Source organism: Bacillus rossius, chromosome 1, assembly GCF_032445375.1.
Source record: "Bacillus rossius redtenbacheri isolate Brsri chromosome 1, Brsri_v3, whole genome shotgun sequence".
In the NCBI taxonomy this organism is placed as follows: Eukaryota; Metazoa; Arthropoda; class Insecta; order Phasmatodea; family Bacillidae; genus Bacillus; species Bacillus rossius.
Genome location: NC_086330.1, coordinates 147,495,630 through 147,514,315, shown reverse-complemented (window position 1 = coordinate 147,514,315; position 18,686 = coordinate 147,495,630). Strand labels below are relative to the sequence as shown.

At 38.4% G+C, this 18,686-nt stretch overlaps 1 protein-coding gene across 1 annotated transcript in view; it reads right to left on the bottom strand.

Annotated features, from left to right (window-relative positions):
* Positions 1 to 949: 949 nt before the first annotated feature.
* The window catches only part of LOC134546264 (GEL complex subunit OPTI), a 28,818-nt gene continuing 11,081 nt past the window's right edge, over positions 950 to 18,686 (bottom strand). Inside the window, exon 4 of the mRNA XM_063388966.1 lies at positions 950 to 4,343. Within this exon, the coding sequence (XP_063245036.1) occupies positions 4,302 to 4,343 (42 nt within the window). The 3' untranslated portion in view covers positions 950 to 4,301. The remainder of the gene's footprint in view (positions 4,344 to 18,686) is intronic.

The window sequence follows — 18,686 nt, the reverse complement described above, 5'->3', positions numbered from 1 at the left end:
TCCAGAATTTTGACATGTTTTAAACAGTAATGTATATTTAAATTGTAATTGTTATATTAAGATGAAAAATATTAGTTTCCTTCACTGGTATGTGGCTATCTTTGATGCTGATTAGTCATGCAAATTGTTTGCATATTGGCCTCAAAATTTCTCTATTGTGCAGTCCAGTCAATGTTATACTTATATATTCACTCTACTCTTGGTCCACATTCCCTCCATCTGGTGTCTGTATGCTAAATAATTCTATAAAATCTAGATACTGAATGCATAAATCTAGCAACAAAACTGAACAAACTACATGCTGAACAAGTTTTACACCCTTAGCTTGTTCAGTAAATCGCTTACAAGAAAGTATTAAAAAAGCATTTGATTGAAGTTAATTTCAACACATTTGTTTCATAACTTAACATCCTTCCTACACTCATTATCTCAACTCAATTATTTAGAAAAATTGTATTATTATTCATTATTTTTTCAGAGCAACATGTTGATTCACCTTGCTTCTTTAAGAAAACAGTAAAATGTCTTTAATCCAGCAAAATCTGGACCACAGCCATGCCAGATTATCGAATGTCAATGAACGGAAATGCCAAATGGGGAAATAAACCCTGCACTGAAATGAAAATAGACCTGACTCTTGTGTGAACTTGTAGCCACAGTTAACAGCTGGAATCATCTCTAAAAAATTTAATGAATTAATTTTAAACCTTGTTCATAATCCCTAATAAGAATAACAAAACTTTACAATTTATTAATTGGGGTCGGGTTACAGAATGTACTGAACCTTACAATGACTGATTTAAGACCTTTCACAGAGTACAGTATGGATTTTCTTCACTTTGGTTGCCGACCAGGAAGTTAAAGGTTTAGGTGAAACCTGCTCCCTGCAAGATTGGCATCGGTCTAGATTCTGCTTGCATCTTATATCAAATGAAATTTGACTCACTGCTTATACACTGTACAGCATTGTACACAAATTATTTATTGCTGAGCTTATAAAATAGATTCATACATGTTTTCTTCATCTGCACAATAAATTAATTTTTTGTGTTCATAAATCCCAATAACATAACTCATTACAAATTATCAACACCAATTTAACAAGGCAATACACAAATTCCAACAAATTAATAAAAAACAGTGACAACACAAGAAAAATAAAATACAGTTTTTAAAATTGTAACAAATATTTCAAAATTTATTGGCAGTTTGATTTTAATTATAGAATGACTAGCTATAACGCATAGAACAGTACATCATATTTATCTTGAAATCATTACAAGTAATCAAGAATTTACCCTGGAAATAGTTGAAACTTTGAAACCTAAAATCTTGATTACAGAATTTTGAAATAAAATGATTACCATGTTTACTAAGCATGTGATCTAATTAATGCAGCTGTTATTTTTGACCTTTAAAAATGAGTGCAAAACAGTTATCAGTTTAAAAATACAAAAAATACAAAAAAAAAGTATGAATGAACAAAAGAAAAACTATAATCTAAATAATTCTTTTAGAATTTAACTAGAGTTTCTCCATATATTATACACATAAGAATTATATACTATATTATAATAAATAAATTCACAAAATCTTCAAAAAAACAGTGTGGTTAATGCAAATAAAATTTCTTGTCAGGACTGGAAGACACTTCAAAAACAAATTTACTCAATTAGCCTCGGTATATTGAGACATAAATACATTTTTATATTTTTGCAGTGATCTAAATGTGGTCATTCTCAACGTACTCGTAGCCAGCTTATGCAGTGTGAAGTTAAGCTAAATTTTCGATGTAAATGAACTTAACAACTGTCAACAAACTTCAAAAAGTGATTTAAAAGTGACTTAGCAAAGCCTTTATGAATTCTTGATACAAATTAATTATAATGCACTTAATGATGTCACATGACTCAACATTTTAGTTTACTTACTATTTACATTTTCCTCTGTGATTGTTAAGTATGTCTAATATTGTTTTTGAAAATTCACAATACCAACATACAAACTAACATTAGCACATCTAAAAAGTTACAAGGAGATCAGTGGGTAGCTATAACATGTGCCCTTGATTAAAGAGGAATTTCTAGGATTTGTGGGTGCTCTTCATATGAATTAAAACAATAACATGTGTAGTAGAACCCTGTTATTATGTTGCTGCTTATACATAACACCAAACTTTTTAAGTCTCGACATTTTTCCCCATAAAGACAATGAATTTATTTCCTGCATTTAACGTTTCACAAATGGTGCAGTACTTGCTTATAATGTTTGCTTTCTAAAATTCAATAAATGCAACAAAAAAAAGTTTTAAAAACCTAACTTTTGAACACACATTATCTGTGAAATTTAACATGTTAAAAGGTTTACTTTACACTTAACGTACATTTTTGTTTACAATCATGTTACACCACAGATGTAGATTGATCAAAGAGGATTGTATGCAAAAACAAAATGTAAGTGTAACACAAAACACTAGCGCTACAAGTAAGTGCTGGCTAACGCTGTGTATTCAATATATCAGAGGTACATAACATTTGCATTTACGTGTTTGTTGGCACCCTTATCTTGGAAAAATCCTTCAGTTTCCTGCCACTCTAGTGTATTTTCAGATTTACATACATATTCCTACAATATTTTAGTTTGCCATGATGGCAAAAAAAAAGTGTTCTGGAAGCATGGTAAAGTTGAAAATTTTTGGCTTGGTTGGTTAAGCAAATTCGAGCACCAAGTGTAACCATCGGTGGTTATAACATTAAATTTGTTTGCATAGCTTGATGAGTCCATTAGTAAAATGGTCAAACACTGACAAGTGCTAAATTTATATTTCCTGCTCATGTTTTTTACTTATGCCCCCCTTGAAAAATTATGTAACAGGGTTCTACTGAAGTTCAAGACATAAAATGTATTTTTCAAGGGGGCCAAATGAGTTACAGGCATTAGGAAGACAAATTTGAATACGCTAGTGTTTCAGTCCATGTGGTGAAAACTACAAAGCAGTTTTTCGGAGGGACACATTTAAGAAAAACCACTAAATACAAGCTGAGCGGGAGACTTGACAGCCCCCACTTTTACACCGTGAAAAAGTAGTATTAGTAACCAAAGCCTTCCCAATTTTAGTTCTTAGTAATTTTAAACATTACTAACAAACATATGTGCTGGTAAATATTTATTAAAGAGAATTGTTAAATGAATTTTCTGGTACCCATAGCTCTTTTCGTATCAACTTTTAAAAATTGTGGCTATGTTTCAACTTTCTTTCTCAAGAGTAATCACCTCACAATATCAGCATACACAATTCTGAATCATCCTATTCTTGCACTACTTTTAACACAAGGCCAAATATTACAAATGGCTTAGCAGTACAGTTTACACATTGCAAAAATTATTCTAGTGCCTTTCGACATAGTGAATAACTGCATTTTGCAAAGTTCTAAACTTTGACTGTAAAACCTGCCTATCACTAAAATAACTATGAACTTTTTATTTTAACAAACTGTACACCATGAAGTTGTAAAACTTCATTATTAAGCATAAGCTTGAAAGGGCCATAATTGTATTTATTAATTGCAGTTGTAGTAACTATTCCATCCTTAACTGGACAAATAATGATTTTTTTTTGTATAAAGGAGAAAAATTAATTAAGTCCCAATAGCTCTTGGTGTAGTTTTGCTTCATTTTGTGGGACAGTGAAAATAACTCAGTATAAATGCACGAGCTGTATTAATGAAGGCGTAACTCAATTTTGAATATCAAGAGTTTCTAACAAACAACAAAACTCTTCAGCACCTATGTCACGCCAGCACTTTCAAACACAGTCAATCTGCTCACCACAAAATTTCATTGCTTAAAGTAAAGTGTTTTAAATTCAAGCATGTCTTTACAATTTTGCCTGGCATGCTTGATATTCTGCAGCCTTAAGTTATACTCATATTGCAATACAATCCCATAAAAACCATTTAGGCCTTAACACCAATATTACATACAACATGAAGCAATAAGTCACACAACCCCAAAACTATTTCAATTGTTTTTGCACCTCAAGTACAACATAACCACATCCAAGGAATTCTGGACAGGTAAAAATCGCATGGTAAGGAGCTAAAATTACTGAATAAATAATTATTACTATAATAAATTGATCTAGAGTCCAAGCTTCGAGAATACATAATCATTCTACCACCACATCCCACAACATGCTTGCCAATGATTGACAGTTACACCGCAACCTAATTCGACCACAGAAACTGCAGTGGATGAAAATATACAGCAGGCGAGGGCAGAAACAACTGCCTGGCGTGCTGTCAGTCAAAATGGAGTCCAGAGTAAATAATAATCCATGTTACCTGAAAACAAATAGCATTCATGTATAGTTTTAACACGCAAGTTACTTGAATTAACATGCAATTATTTTAATAAGATTTTACATAGAAAATATATTTTCATGTTTCACTCCTAAATGAAATACAAGACATGTATTTATTCCATGCTACCTTTTCTTGCATTACATTAATGGGCCTACCCAGCCACATGTGTACTTTGTATTTGTGTTAGTGAGTGAGATGATAAGAGTGACGCTCACTGATCCTTATAGCACTGTGTCGCCTATAAACACAAGGCTGTGGAGTGGCACACTGTCTTCTCATGCACAAGGCAACTATGATATATTTGAGTGGTAACCATAACATTACATGACAGAGAAATGAAGATAAAGGCGTATTGCATGTCCCTTGAGTGCTTTCAAGAATCTGTACTGTTCATGCCTAAAATTATTTTGAAAACGTTCATTTGAACCATCTTAACTATTCCGAAAATAGTTTGATAACAAATTACAGAAACAGAAGTACTCATCAGCTTCAGCATATTCTAAAATGCTTTTCGGAAACAGACACTGATATCTTGACACTCTGATATCTTGAGCAGTTATAAACTGCATAGGTTTTTTCTGAACAGTTGTCCAAAAGGATGCAGTTCGGGGAAGGGTTTGAGAATAGATAAGTCTTGCTTTGCATCTCTTATCGCTAGATTGTAATGTGCATTTTGAATGGTATTTATTTTCTATTTCCAATGTGTGATACCTGCTATTACTGCCGTTCTTCTTTCAGTGTGCACAACTTTAATATGTAATGAAAATTATATTTTTAAAATAAAAATTGGAATGAGAATTTTGGAAATATGTTTTTCTTGTAATATTTCATCAAGACCTTCATCTAATAATATTCAATTCTTACTTCTAAGGAAATGTAACAGAAAGACTCCATCTTAGTTTTAACTGTTTTGGTCATCCATTTTTCTTTATGTATTTTAATATTAAAATATTTGGCTCTGTTTAACCACAGGAGATAATATTAATGGAATGCTTTGTTATTGTTGTTACACAAATGGTTGCACCTGTAAAATAATAATTTGTGGTTAGAATTGTTGTGTTGTTGACTTGAGTGGCAATTGTTTCTTGTGTGCGTGCGAGCGCCAGTCAGACAATGGCGGAGTTGTAAGCTTAGACTTTTGTAGCTGTGCAAGTGAGAAGGATAAATACAATAACTGGCCACGAGGATGGGATTTTTTTTTGCACGCGTGGGTATAAACAGAGAGCGGCATTTCAGTCGGACAAGCAACCAAAACATGTGGTAGTGTAAAATTAAGTTGTAGTGAGCCACAAGAGGTTAAGTGGTAGATGCGCCTTGTTAACCAAGATGTCACTAAGCAAGATAGAAGAGTTTCACGGGGAGGATGGTGATTTTGAGTGCTACGTGGAGAGGTTGGAGCATTATTTCAAAGCAAATAAAATAAAAGAAGAGGAAAAGTGTAGTTTGTTCTTGACATTGCTAGGACCAAAAACATATACTGTTTGAAGAATTTGTGTGTACCTCATAAGCCGGGAACCAAGCCGTATGCAGAATTGGTGGAAATATTAATGACTCAATACGCGCCCAGGAAAATTGTGATCACCGAGCGCGTGAAATTGTTGAGGAGAAAACAGGGAATGTCGGAAAGAATAGCCGATTATGCTGTAACCTTACAGAAAATGTCTATGTCATGTGAATATGGTGTGTTCCTTAATGAAGCGTTGCGCGATACGTTCGTAAGTGGTTTGGAAAACGAAGACATTGTACAGAAATTATTAGTAGAAGACAACCTAACCTTTTAATCAGCATTAGAGAAGGCGTTGATTATGGAAGCTGCTTTGAGTCAGTCAAAGGAAATAAGACCGGATTTCGGGCTGACTAAACGGGAGGATGATGCGAAGGAGTTGGCTGGTGCATTTGTCCTCACACCTACAAATGGTGGCAGAAGTGCAGGCAAGCAACCAGGAAGAGCTTTCAGAAAACAGGTCAATGCCAGAGGAAATAAAAAGTGCTACCGTTGCAACAGTGCAAATCATTTGGCTACTCAGTGTAGTTTGGTTTGTAAGTTTGGTATGTAATTTGTGTAAGAAACGGGGCCACATTAAAAAGGCGTCAGGCACAAGAGGTGCATTGGGTAGAAGAAGAAAATTCAGATGAGTTAGAGTTGCTCAACATTGATTATAATGAGGGAGGTCTAGCCAGAAATTTTACAGTGGATGTGACGTTAAATGGGCAACAGGAAAAGATGATTGTGGATACAGGGGCTGTGGTATCTGTATGCTCCCACAGCACCTATTGGGAAAAATTACGGGTGTATCAGCTAAAGAAAACAGAGTTGGCCTTGAGGACATATTCAGGACAACCCTTACAGCTAACATTACCTATGGTAGTGGTGGATAGCCAGGGAAAGCCTTTGCCAACGTTGTTGGGACAGAATTGGTTGGCATCCCTGCAATTGGATTGGAAAAATCTGGAAGGGGGCAGGAAAACAAGTAAGGGGGCACACATCCAGGTGTTGGACCAGAATAGTAGTTTGTCCGAGCGAGAAGTAATTGTCAGTAAACTGATGATGGGAGCACCAGTGTTTGTTTCGACCACGGCTTGGAGTGATAGCAGGGATGGAAGCTGATGTGGTGCTAAAGGAAGGAGCGGTACCAGTCTTTTGCAAAGCAAGAAAGTACCCTTTGCTTGGAAGGCAGCAGTGGAAGCTGAGATTGACAGGTTAGTACACGCAGGTGCTATATACCCTGTTAGTGGGTCAGAATGGGCAACACCGGTAGTTTGTGTAAAGAAAAAGGATGGTTGAGTTAGATTGTGTGGTGACTTCAAGGTGACTTTGAATCCAGTAGTGGATATGGATCATTACCCCTTGCCCAGACCAGCAGATATTTTTAGTGGATTGGCAGGCGGAAATGTTTTCTCTGTCATTGATTTGCAATCCGCATATACTCAGTTGTCAGTTAATAGATTGAGTCAGCCATTACTGACCATCAACACACACAAAGGATTGTTTCGATATATACGGTTGCCCTTTGGGTTTTGTAGTGCTCCGTGTATTTTCCAGAAAAGAATAGAACAAGTATTGAAAGGTATTGATAGTGTGTATGCGTACCTGGATGATATTCTGGTGGTGGGGTCGAGATTGGAATATGGTAGACATAAGTTAGTGGAGGTGTTTAAAAGGCTGCAGGCCTATGGAATCTGTGTTAAGAAGGAAAAGTGTAAGCTGCTGTGCAAAAGTGTGGTTTATTTGGGGCACAGGATATCAAGTGAGGGCATTCAAGCAACCCAGGAGAAGATAAAAGTGATTCAGGAGGCACCAGCCCCTAAGGATATCTCACAGCTGCGCTCATACTTGGGACTACTTCAGTTCTATGGACAATTTATGCCGAACTTGGCAACTGTTTTGCATCCCTTGAATAAATTGTTACAGAAAGATCACCACTGGCAGTAGACGGTAGAATGCGAACAGGCCTTCTTGGAGAGTAAAAAGATGCTTGTACGGAGTCCTGTGCTGGTGCCATATGACCCCACCTTGCCCATTGTGGTCACAGCGGATGCTAGCGCATATGGAGTGGGAGCTGTACTAGCGCATGTTATGCATTCAGGTGAGGGCGGCCGATTGCATTTGCCTCTAAAAACTTATCAAAAGCAGAAGCGGGATATAGTCAGGTGGAAAGAGAGGCCCTTAGCTTGGTGTTTGCAGTGAAGAAGTTCCAAATGTATCTTTGTGGGCGCAAGTTTGTGTTAGTAACAGATCATCAAGCGTTAACGGCAATGTTTGTTAGAAAACGAGGGGTGCCAGTCATGGCAGCAGCCAGAATTCAGTGCTGGGCTCTGATGTTGGGGGCATATCAGTATGAAGTGAAGTACAAGTAGGGAGGAGCAATTGGACATGCGGATGGGTTATCACGGTTGCCATCACCACGTGTGGAGGAGGAAAGAGGTGAGCCATGGTTAGGAGAGGAAATATTTTTTTTTGCACCCTTAGAGGACCTCCCGTTGGCAGCATCCGATATTGCGGAAGCTACTCGGAAAGATGCAGTGTTATCGAAGCTTTCCGACATCATTCTACAGGGGTGGCCTAAAACCGTGGCACCGGAACTGCAGCCGTTTGCAGTCAGGAAGCTAGAGCTGTCGGTGGAGCAGGATTGTGTGATCTAGGGGAGTAGAGTGGTTATCCTGTAGGTGTTACAGAGCAGAGTTATTCAACTGTTACATGAAAAACAGCCAGGCATCACCCGAATGAAGATGTTGGCTCGCAGCTATGTATGGTGGCCGGGTATGGACAGCCAGATTGAAGAAGAGGTGCGACAATGTGAAGTGTGTCAATTAAACCAAAATTCAGCATCTCCAGTACCACTGCACCAGTGGAGCTGGCCAGGTAGAAGATGGCAACGAGTTCACATGGATTTTGCAGAGCATCACCAGCATAAGTTTTTGATCGTGGTGGATGGGTTTTCAAGGTGGCGGCAAGTATTGCAGATGTAGTCCACCACTTCTTTTCATACGGTGGAAAAGTTACGTACCTTGTTAGCAGCATTTGGGTTACCAGAGGTAGTGGTGACCGATAATAGCCCACCTTTCCAGTCTCAGGAGTTTGGTTGTTTTTTAGCATTGAATGGTGGAAAACATGTTCAAACGCCACCGTATCATCCACAATCAAATGGCGCAGCTGAGAGACAAGTGCAAACAGTCAAGGTAGCGTTAAAATGGCAGTTAAAAGAAGAACAGAGAGGAAAGAGGGGACGCACTTTACAACATAGGCTGGATGTGTTCGTGTTTGCCTACCGTAACCTTCCCCATTTCATTTGGAAGAAAACGCAGGCAGAATTATTCCTTCAGCGACAACCACGTACCCGTTTGGCCCTGCTTAAACCATCCTTCACAGGTAGGATGACGGAGAAGCAGGAGCACTGTAAACTCAGGCTGGACACAAAACAGGTCCACTTAGGGAAATTCAAGAGGGTGAGGCTGTGCTGGTGAAAACAGTGAGAGAAGAAGAGACAAAGTGGGTGCACGGGGTGGTGACAAAAAGAGTTAGTGAAGTTACTTACCGTGTACAGGTGGGAGACATGGTTAAGTTAGTGCACGCAGATCTTTTGAAGATGTGGATTCAGCCAGGAAAGCAGGTGACAGGAAGTGGGGAGGAGCACAAGCAGAGTGAAGCAAGGATGAATCGCATGAAACCAACAGGTAACCCCGCAGTTTCCAGAGAAGTACTAGAGGGGAGAAACACCGGGGTAGGTCTACCTGTGCAGATCCAGCAGCAAGAGGAGGATGCGGAGCCAAGGGGAGCAGCGCAGCAGAGGGAATTGGAAGTGAAAGTGACGAGGAGCAAGAAGTGTTCAAATGTTTCCCAGTGTCAACACCAATCAAAACTCCATATCGTAGATACCCAGGTAGATTGGTGAAAGAACCGAAAAGGTTAAATTTATAGGAACAGTTTGAGATGAAAAGGGGAGTGTTGTGTTGTTGACTTGAGTGGCAATTGTTTCTTGTGTGCGTGCGAGCGCCAGTCAGACAATGGCGGAGTTGTAAGCTTAGACTGTTTTGTAGCTGTCCAAGTCAAAAGGATTAATACAATAAGAATTTATAATATTTCTTTCAGAATTTACCTACTTACATAACAGTAATATTATTATAAAAAAACACTACTTTATGGTTTTAGAAAAACCTCAAGTTGTAAAATTTATATATATATATATATAAATTATTATAATTCTTAGTAGTATACAAAATAAGAATTTTAAAGTTTACAAGCCAGGTAGTATCAATCTGGCAACAGTGAATGCCATATTCTTTGCACTGCAATCTAAGCCAGGCGCACACAGAATGACACATGACAACACAAAATTTTATCTCAGTAGTTGTCTTCCAAGTATTTACATAAAAGCAAGGCACACAGAATCAGATGTGGCATAACGCCACAAAACTGTCATGATCAGACATGAGGAGACAACATCGAATGACTACTCTAACTTCGTCGCGAGCAGACTGTGATGGCTGCAGTGTTTTGCGAATTAGCGAGTAGGAAAAGTTTGTGAACAAGGAATGCCGTAGAGTGTATAACCTTATTTACTCTATGGCAGTGTGTTTACAGCTGACTAGTTCAATACTGTTTTTCATAGAATTTTAATTTGAGTAAAACTTCACTTCTTAAGGCTGTATGACCCAAAAATTTTTATTCCTGATATTAGTGTTTAAATAATGTTTACATATAAACGAATTTCCATAAGTGAAGAGTTGTCTCTAGAACTGGTAGTCTGTGAGGTACACGAGCTCAAAGTTTAGTTTTGTATCATTTCTTGCAATACGGATCTCAAAAAATACTTGATGAAATTTGCTAAGTTTTGATATAGTGCAAGACATATACATGAACTATTTAATGACATAATTTAAAAATTTTAAAAATTGACCAGTAGTATTTGTGCACGGTCATAAAATCAGCTAATTTCACTTTAATATAAAAACTGCAAAAATTCACTTAAAGTAAAAATCAATATAAACTTGAAATACATACAACCATATACTTTTATAAAAAAACAATAAAAAGGTGTGATATTTGTAATAGTAATTCAGATCTAAATCAAGAGGTGAATGCATGTTTTCTTGGCACCTGGAATTCCAAAATATATCAGATGCAACCCGCTACTCAATTGGCGCCGTGAAGTCTGGCTGCGCATTAGCTTTCCAGCCCCCCCCCCCCCCCCCTACCCTTCCCCCAGAGCAAGCAGGTAAAATAGCCTAGCTGCCAGCCGCAGGGTTGCCGGACCTCAGCTGCCCTCCACCCCGAGCTGGCTTCGCCTACCTGACTGTCGCGTTCGCATAGTGTAAAAATTACAATACGTGGGTCGCTAGTTTAATACAAACAAGTGCTGGTTTTAGATGCAGACTTTGTCAGTCTTGGGAAATTAATCGTACCGTTTTACATTCACTGATTTTTCTTGCAACAATGGCTTCCCAGAAATTAAGGAATGGCAAACGATATTTAAAACCTAAAAGAAACATGTCATAAGCAATAAAACAATACCAAGCTGCTAAGCGATTGTTGCGTGAAAATGCAGGTGGTTTGGAGGTGTTCTCGCAGTAAGTTATTCTGTCTCCGACTTGGTCAATGATTTTCCTGATGTGTTCAGTGCAGAGTTGGGAGAGTACAAGGGCCCTCCCATTGGGTTACAGTTAGACGAGGAAGTCAGACCTCTGCGACTGAAACCACGGGCTGTTCCTTTTGCACTCCTGCCAAAGATTGAACGTGAGATGGACAAGTTAGTAGAGCAAGGGGTCTATACACCTGTCATGCATTCTGAATGGGGTACCCCTATTGTTCCAGTATTAAAACAAAATGGAGAAGTGAGAATTTGCGGGGACTATAAAAGCACCATCAATAAGGCTCTGAAGAAAGACCTGTACCCTATCCCTCCCATTAACCAACTGCTAACCAAGCTTTATGGGGGCACAGTATTTGCTAAGATCGACTTGGCTCAGGCATTTCAACAGCTGCGAGTGGATGAAAGTGCAGCCATGGCCCAAACGCTGGTTACGCATAAGGGGGCATTTAAGGTGAACCGCCTACAGTTCGGCATTAGTGTAGCCCCTGGTAAGTTTCAGCGGTTCATGGAGGACTTGTTGGCGGGCATGGATGGTGTTTTGCCCTATTTTGATGATGTGTTGGTGAAGGGGACATCTATGGAGGATTTATATAGCAGGGTAAGGCAGATCCTAGAGCATTTTCGAGCAGCGGGAATCCATGTGAAGGGACAAAAGTGTGTATTGGGAGCATCTGCGGTGACTTTTCTTGGATATATAGTGGATCAGAAAGGAATTTGTCCAACCCTTGATAAAGTGACTGCTATTCATGAAGCTCCGGTCCCCACCAACAAGGGAGAGCTCCAGGCCTACTTGGGCCTGCTGAATTTCTACCATTCGTTCCTTAAGTATAAGGCTGAGGTGGCGGAGCCCCTGCACCAGCTGCTTCGGAAGGAGTCACCGTGGGAATGGACACAGGTCCATGACAAGACTTTCGCAGGTACCAAGGCCCTTTTGACATCAGAGTCCTTGCTGGCACATTATGATCCAAATCGACACCTTATATTGACATGTGATGCTTCACAGTATGGGGTTGGGGCTGTTCTCAGTCAGCCAAATGACAATGGTGATGAAGTACCCGTATGTTTCTACTCTCGCACAATGACGGTCACCGAACGTAATTATGCGCAAATTGATCACGAAGCCCTTAGCATAATTGCAGGTGTGAAAAAGTTCCACAACTACGTATATGGAAGAAATTTTGAGATCCGCACAGACCATAAACCCCTGCTTGGGCTATTCACGGTAGACAAGATTACGCCAAACATAATTTCGCCAAGAATGCTTCGTTGGAGTGTACTGCTAAGTGGATATGATTTTGTGTTAAGATACCAACCTGGAGCAAGCATATCCAATACTGATGGTCTTAGTCGCCTTCCTCGCGTAACCCATGAAAACCCTGTGCCAGCACCAATGGAAGTACTTCTCCTAGAAGCGCTTGACACTCCTCCCTTAACGGCACAAGAGATCGCCGAGCTGACCAGGAAGGATCCCACCTTGTCAAGAGTCTACAATTGGGCCATGAAAGGATGGCCTACTGCAAGAGTGACAGAAGAATTCGTTCCGTTTGTTCAGAGGCAACATGAATTGACCACGCATCGAGGTTGTTTGCTGTGGGGCAACCGTGTGGTAATTCCAGAAGAAGCTCGCAAGCACATCCTCCAGACGCTACATGCTTGCCATCAAGGAGTGGTCCGGACAAAGGCACTGGCACGCAGTTACGTGTGGTGGCCTGGACTTGACCGAGATGTGGAGGCAGTCGGGCAACAATGTGAGATCTGTCAATCATCCCATCATAGTCCACCCAAGGCTCCCAATCACCCGTGGGAATGGACCAGGAAACCGTGGTCCAGGCTACATGTCGATTTTGCAGGGCCTATCAGAGGGCAAGTGTTCTTAGTCGTGGTGGACTCGTACTCGAAATGGTTGGAAGTATTACCGGTAGCGGCCACAGATGCTAAGAGTGTCATAACGGCTATGAGTACGTTGTGTGCAACCCACGGTATTCCCCATGTTATTGTGAGTGACAACGGAACTGCATTTGCCTCTGCTGCATTCATAAGTTTTGCAAGGAACAATGGTATTAGGCTGGTCAAGGTTGCTCCATACCATCCTTCGTCAAATGGTCAAGCTGAGCGAATGGTTCAGTCGATGAAGGAGGCGCTTAAGCGGTTGGATGGGGCAGACTTACCACACCGTTTGGCAAGGATGTTATTAACGCAGCATGTGACGCCGTGCGCAGCAACCGGAGCCTGCCCAGCCGAACTTCTCATGGGGAGGCGACTCCGAACATGCCTGGACAGGGTGCATCCTGATTTTGTAGAAGAAATGAAAAGCAAGCAAGAGGAGAAGACCAAACCAGTTCCTCCAGGGATGTTTGTTTCCCAAGACCTGGTATTCGCTTTAAATATGGGTAGGGGACCGAAATGGGTTCCTGCTGTTGTGGTGGGCGTAACAGGGCCCCTTTCTTATACAGTGTTAACAAGTGAAGGAGTTTACATGAGACGGCACATTGATCAATTGCGCCGTAGGTATGCTGTTCCTGGAAATGATGCTAGCAGAAGTCTTCCACAAGCAGGGGGTGAGAGGGTAGTATCCGCGGTAGGATCCTGCAGCGCTGAAGTGGAGCGGCAGGTAGGGGAGCACAACAGAGCAGAGCAAGGACGGTCTCCAGGGCCGCCTAACGGAGCAGAGCAGGGGCGACCGCCAGGGCAGCGGCCGCAATCACCAGAGGAGGAAGAAGAGTTCAGAGGTTTTGAGGCCAGCGCACCACTGCTTGTAAACCCACAACAGGGCCCTTGCCGTGAGGGGAATCAAACACACGAAGGCGATGTGTCGAGTAGTACCAGGCCTAATAGGGCAACGGTCAAACCAGGATGGATGAAGGATTTCATCACTTAAGGGGGAAGGGTGTTATGTTTAGTGTTGTTGTGTTATGTTTAGTGTTGTTGTGTTATGTTTAGTGTTGTTGATATGTGTCAGTTGGAACCCAGCATGAGAATTGTGGAGACAGAGGTTGGCACCCATGTGGAGAGAAAAAGGATGAGCATCAATAATAGGATTCGGTGTGTGTAAACAAGGTGATGTAATGAATGTGATGTGAGTGAGATAGTTAGTGATGTATTAGGTTGTAGAGCAATAAAGTGAGAATTTATTAACTTGGGGTAGAAGTAATGTGTCTAGAAACAATAAAAACATTATGGAAGCTGATAATTTTGGTTACTTAAAATAGATTCAACCTTGCTGAATTTTATTATGAATATCACAAAACATGATTATGTGTTACAGCTAAGGCCTGTATTACACTATCATATTCATATGACATAGATATATTATCAAATTTATTTGATGAAAAATATGACTGTGTAATGTACAATCTTTGATAATAGTTGAAATATGATCATATGTCTATGATAATATGTTCTAGGAGCGAGAACCTTTGATAATATTTTAAGGTAAACATGGCAGGTGAAAAGTTCCATTGGACCATAGCGGCGACCAAAATGCTAATTGCACAATACGAATCGCACGAAATGTTGTACAATGCAAAACATAACGACTATAAAAATATAAGCATGCGTGTAGCTATATGTAAGTCTATCGCCGAGGACATAAATCAAGGTTGTACAGTGGAAGACGTGAGGAAAAAAATTAATGGATTGAGATGTCAGTATGCAGCTGAAAAGGCAAAGGTAAGAATCATAGTTTTTATCATTTGTAAATGATTTTCTTTAACGTGCTAATATTGGGGAAAACCTTGCAACGCAAAATAAACTAACCTCTTTCGAGACAAAAACTTGAAATTTGAAATGTATTTGTATTCTCGATGACAATGCTTGTTATTTTTGGTTTCAAACAATTTCCGGTAAAATTTCTGTATCATGTATCCAAGTAGACATATCTCTTGATATTGTTTACATATTTTCAATATACTGACATAATAAACAATCCAAAATCATTTTTAAGTATTTTTACTTAAACTATATTAACCTAACAAACCGTTCCTAATGGTTTTTTAACACGTTTTTGGTATGTACAAGATCTATTTATGGGCTATATCAAACCAGCAAGCATCATGTACCGCAGGATAAAAATGTACAGGAATATACCATCAGGATCGAGGGATATATTTGGGTACACGATAAGGAACTTTTACCCGATTTCCCTGGTTCATTAATTTTTAAAATAAATAAATTGGTTTTTATATAATTAGGCTAGAATCGCATTGAATATTTATTAAAATAAGTCACATTTTGATATATTGTAGACAATAACTTCATACATAATTAGAGTACTATTTGAAATTGTTCCCCTCACCCATTTCCAATAAATAATTTAATAGCACAGATAAGCATTACCTTTTTTAAAATTGTTTTATGATGTAGGCCTACATTTTTAAATGTTCATGGAGTTAAAAATATTGACTCCTTTATTAAAACCTTGCATGTTATGTAAACGTAAACATGAAGCAGTACCTACATATCATATCCTTGAATAACAAGTGACGAAGAGACTAGTATTGAGCTAAACAAATAACAGTTTTTTTTAACACTTATGTTCTGTTCTATTACAGATACTTAAAAGCATGAAAAGCGGAGCAGATGCAGACAGTTTTTACAAACCGATGGCTTATTGGTTTCCAATGTTAAATTTTCTGGATGCATCACTAACACCAGATGAATCACTATGTACTGTGGAAATTTCACAAAATCTGTCCATTGAAGAACAAAATGTAAGTTATGTATGTAAGTACTGTACTTAGTTAGTTGCCTCCTATGTAGTTCTCTTGCCATGGAACCTTTCCTGGCCCATTGTAAAATGTTTTGAAGTCATTACGTATTTCAGTACCATGTCGCATATGACCAAAATTTCTTTGTTGTTGTATAGGCTGCATTTGTTGACACACTTCTTCAGTAAATGGTTCGATAAAACAATGACCACCTACCTCAACAGTTTGAAAGTCTGTATGAGTATATATGTGCTTTCGTTTTTCAACCAGCATATTGTGTAATGTGTAAGCAGCATGCACAATTAACTTTACTTTATCTGGTGGTAAATTAATAGTTAAAAACACACGGAAACGAGTTGCCAAGATTCCAAAACTACTTTCGATCATTCGTCTTCCACGAGACAATCTGTAATTGAATATTCTTTCTTCATTGGTAATATTTTTCAATGGGTAGGGCTTCATAATGTTGTGACGTAAAGGAAATGCATCATCAGCAAGCACAACAAAAGGTAATACCAAATTTGAATTGGGCAGTCTCCTATCTTTTGGAATATTTAAATGTGATCGGTCACTCAGACATTGTTTCAATGTACTGTTGGCAAACACTCCAGCATCACCAACTCTGCCATTTGCCCCAACATCAACATACAGGAATTTATAATTAGCATCAGCTAAAGCGAACAGTATGATGCTGTTAAAATGTTTGTAATTAAAATAATGTGAACCACTGTTTTTGGGACATTTTATACGGATATGTTTTCCATCCATTGCTCCTATTGTATTGTATACATTCCATTTCTTCTCAAACTCATTTACTACAAATTCCCATTCCTCAGAGGTTCTTGGAACCTGAAAAAATAATATAACAAATGTTATTTGTTTCAGAATCTTCAAGAAACCCCATTGCATGATGAACTTCAATTACCTCGAGAACAATCGCCATCTCAAGAAAATGAGAAAAACAACACAAACATGCATTACAAAATAACAGAATCACAGCGAACACCATCGACATCACACATGAAACACGCCGCCAAAAAAAAAAAAAAATTAGACTCTGATTCTTATGATTCACTTTTATCCCAAGCATCTCATACAATGAAAGAAATGGCAAAGCTTGCAGTTCAAAAACCGGAGGGCTCGATAAATGTTGATGAATGTGAGGCATTTGGCAATTTTGTAATATCTGAACTTCGGGCAATTAAAGAAGCTAGTAATGATTACACATTCAGGATGGCAAAACGAAAGATTCAACATGCAGTGATGGAAATATGGGATGCAATCGATGATCAATCACTAACAACCATAATGGTTCCTAGTGATTCAACGTCCTCCACAAGTCAGTGGACAGTAGTATCAGACCAGAGTGAAGTAATGGTTGGTTCCCCGGAGAATGCTGACAACTCTTCCTGAATGTCATCAGCAGATGTTCATACAGCATTCCAACAAGCAAATGCTCTCAGTACAAATTCTGATGATAACAATTAAAAGCTATTACCTCTATTGAACATTGTACATAAATCTATTGCTGTAATAAAATATTTTCTTACCTTAAAAAACTCGTCCTTCATTGATTCATAAATAGCCTTACATGTTTCTGGAATAATAATGGAAAGTGTGCATTGAGGTATTTGACTACTGTACTGTAAGCTAGAATATGATTCACCGGTTGCTAAAAATCTAAGAGTTACCATAAGCCGGTCTTGCACACTAATACTACTTCTCATGTGGGTATCTTCCTTCGAAATTAACTTAGACACTTTGGATACTACAAAATTAAAAGTATTTTCATCCATTCTTAAATAATTTTCATAGTGCTTGGGATCTTCATATTGAAGTTCTTTCAGTAAATTATTATGAATGCCAAACATCTTCCGTCTTCCAATCCATGGCCTAACCCACACTCGCTTCTTTTTTTTGTTCTTCAGTTGTTTGAGCAATAAAGCAATTGTAATTATAGCACTGACACAAGCACCAGCAGCAACAAGTTGTTACAGTACATATATGATCAAATATATTACCTAGTGTAATAGCACAAAAAAGTATTTGATAATATCTTTCAATCATGTGTGCTCATCATATATATGATAATAGATCTATGTCATATGAATATGATAGTGTAATACAGACCTAAGGAAGAAATAAAAAAATTATGGACATAGGTTAAGTTTTACTTCTGTGAGACAATTAACATAATAAAGTAATAAGTAATGTAACTGAAATTTTCAGTTTTCAGGTCCGCTGAATTTGAATTTAATCAAAGTTAGTTCATTGGTTTATTTAAATTTATATTTTACTCTCCGCGGATGTATAGAGATAGTCGTAAACAACAAATATTTACCATTATAAAAATTATTTTAAAATACTCACAAAATGCTTATATTCTAAGCTTTATAGGATACTAAATAATTTAAATACCTACTTGATATAGTAGAGTTATTACATAACAGGTGGACACGTAACTGTAAATGTTAAAAATATTTTTTTCCATATTTATCAATATCAAATGGAAAAGATATGAGGTG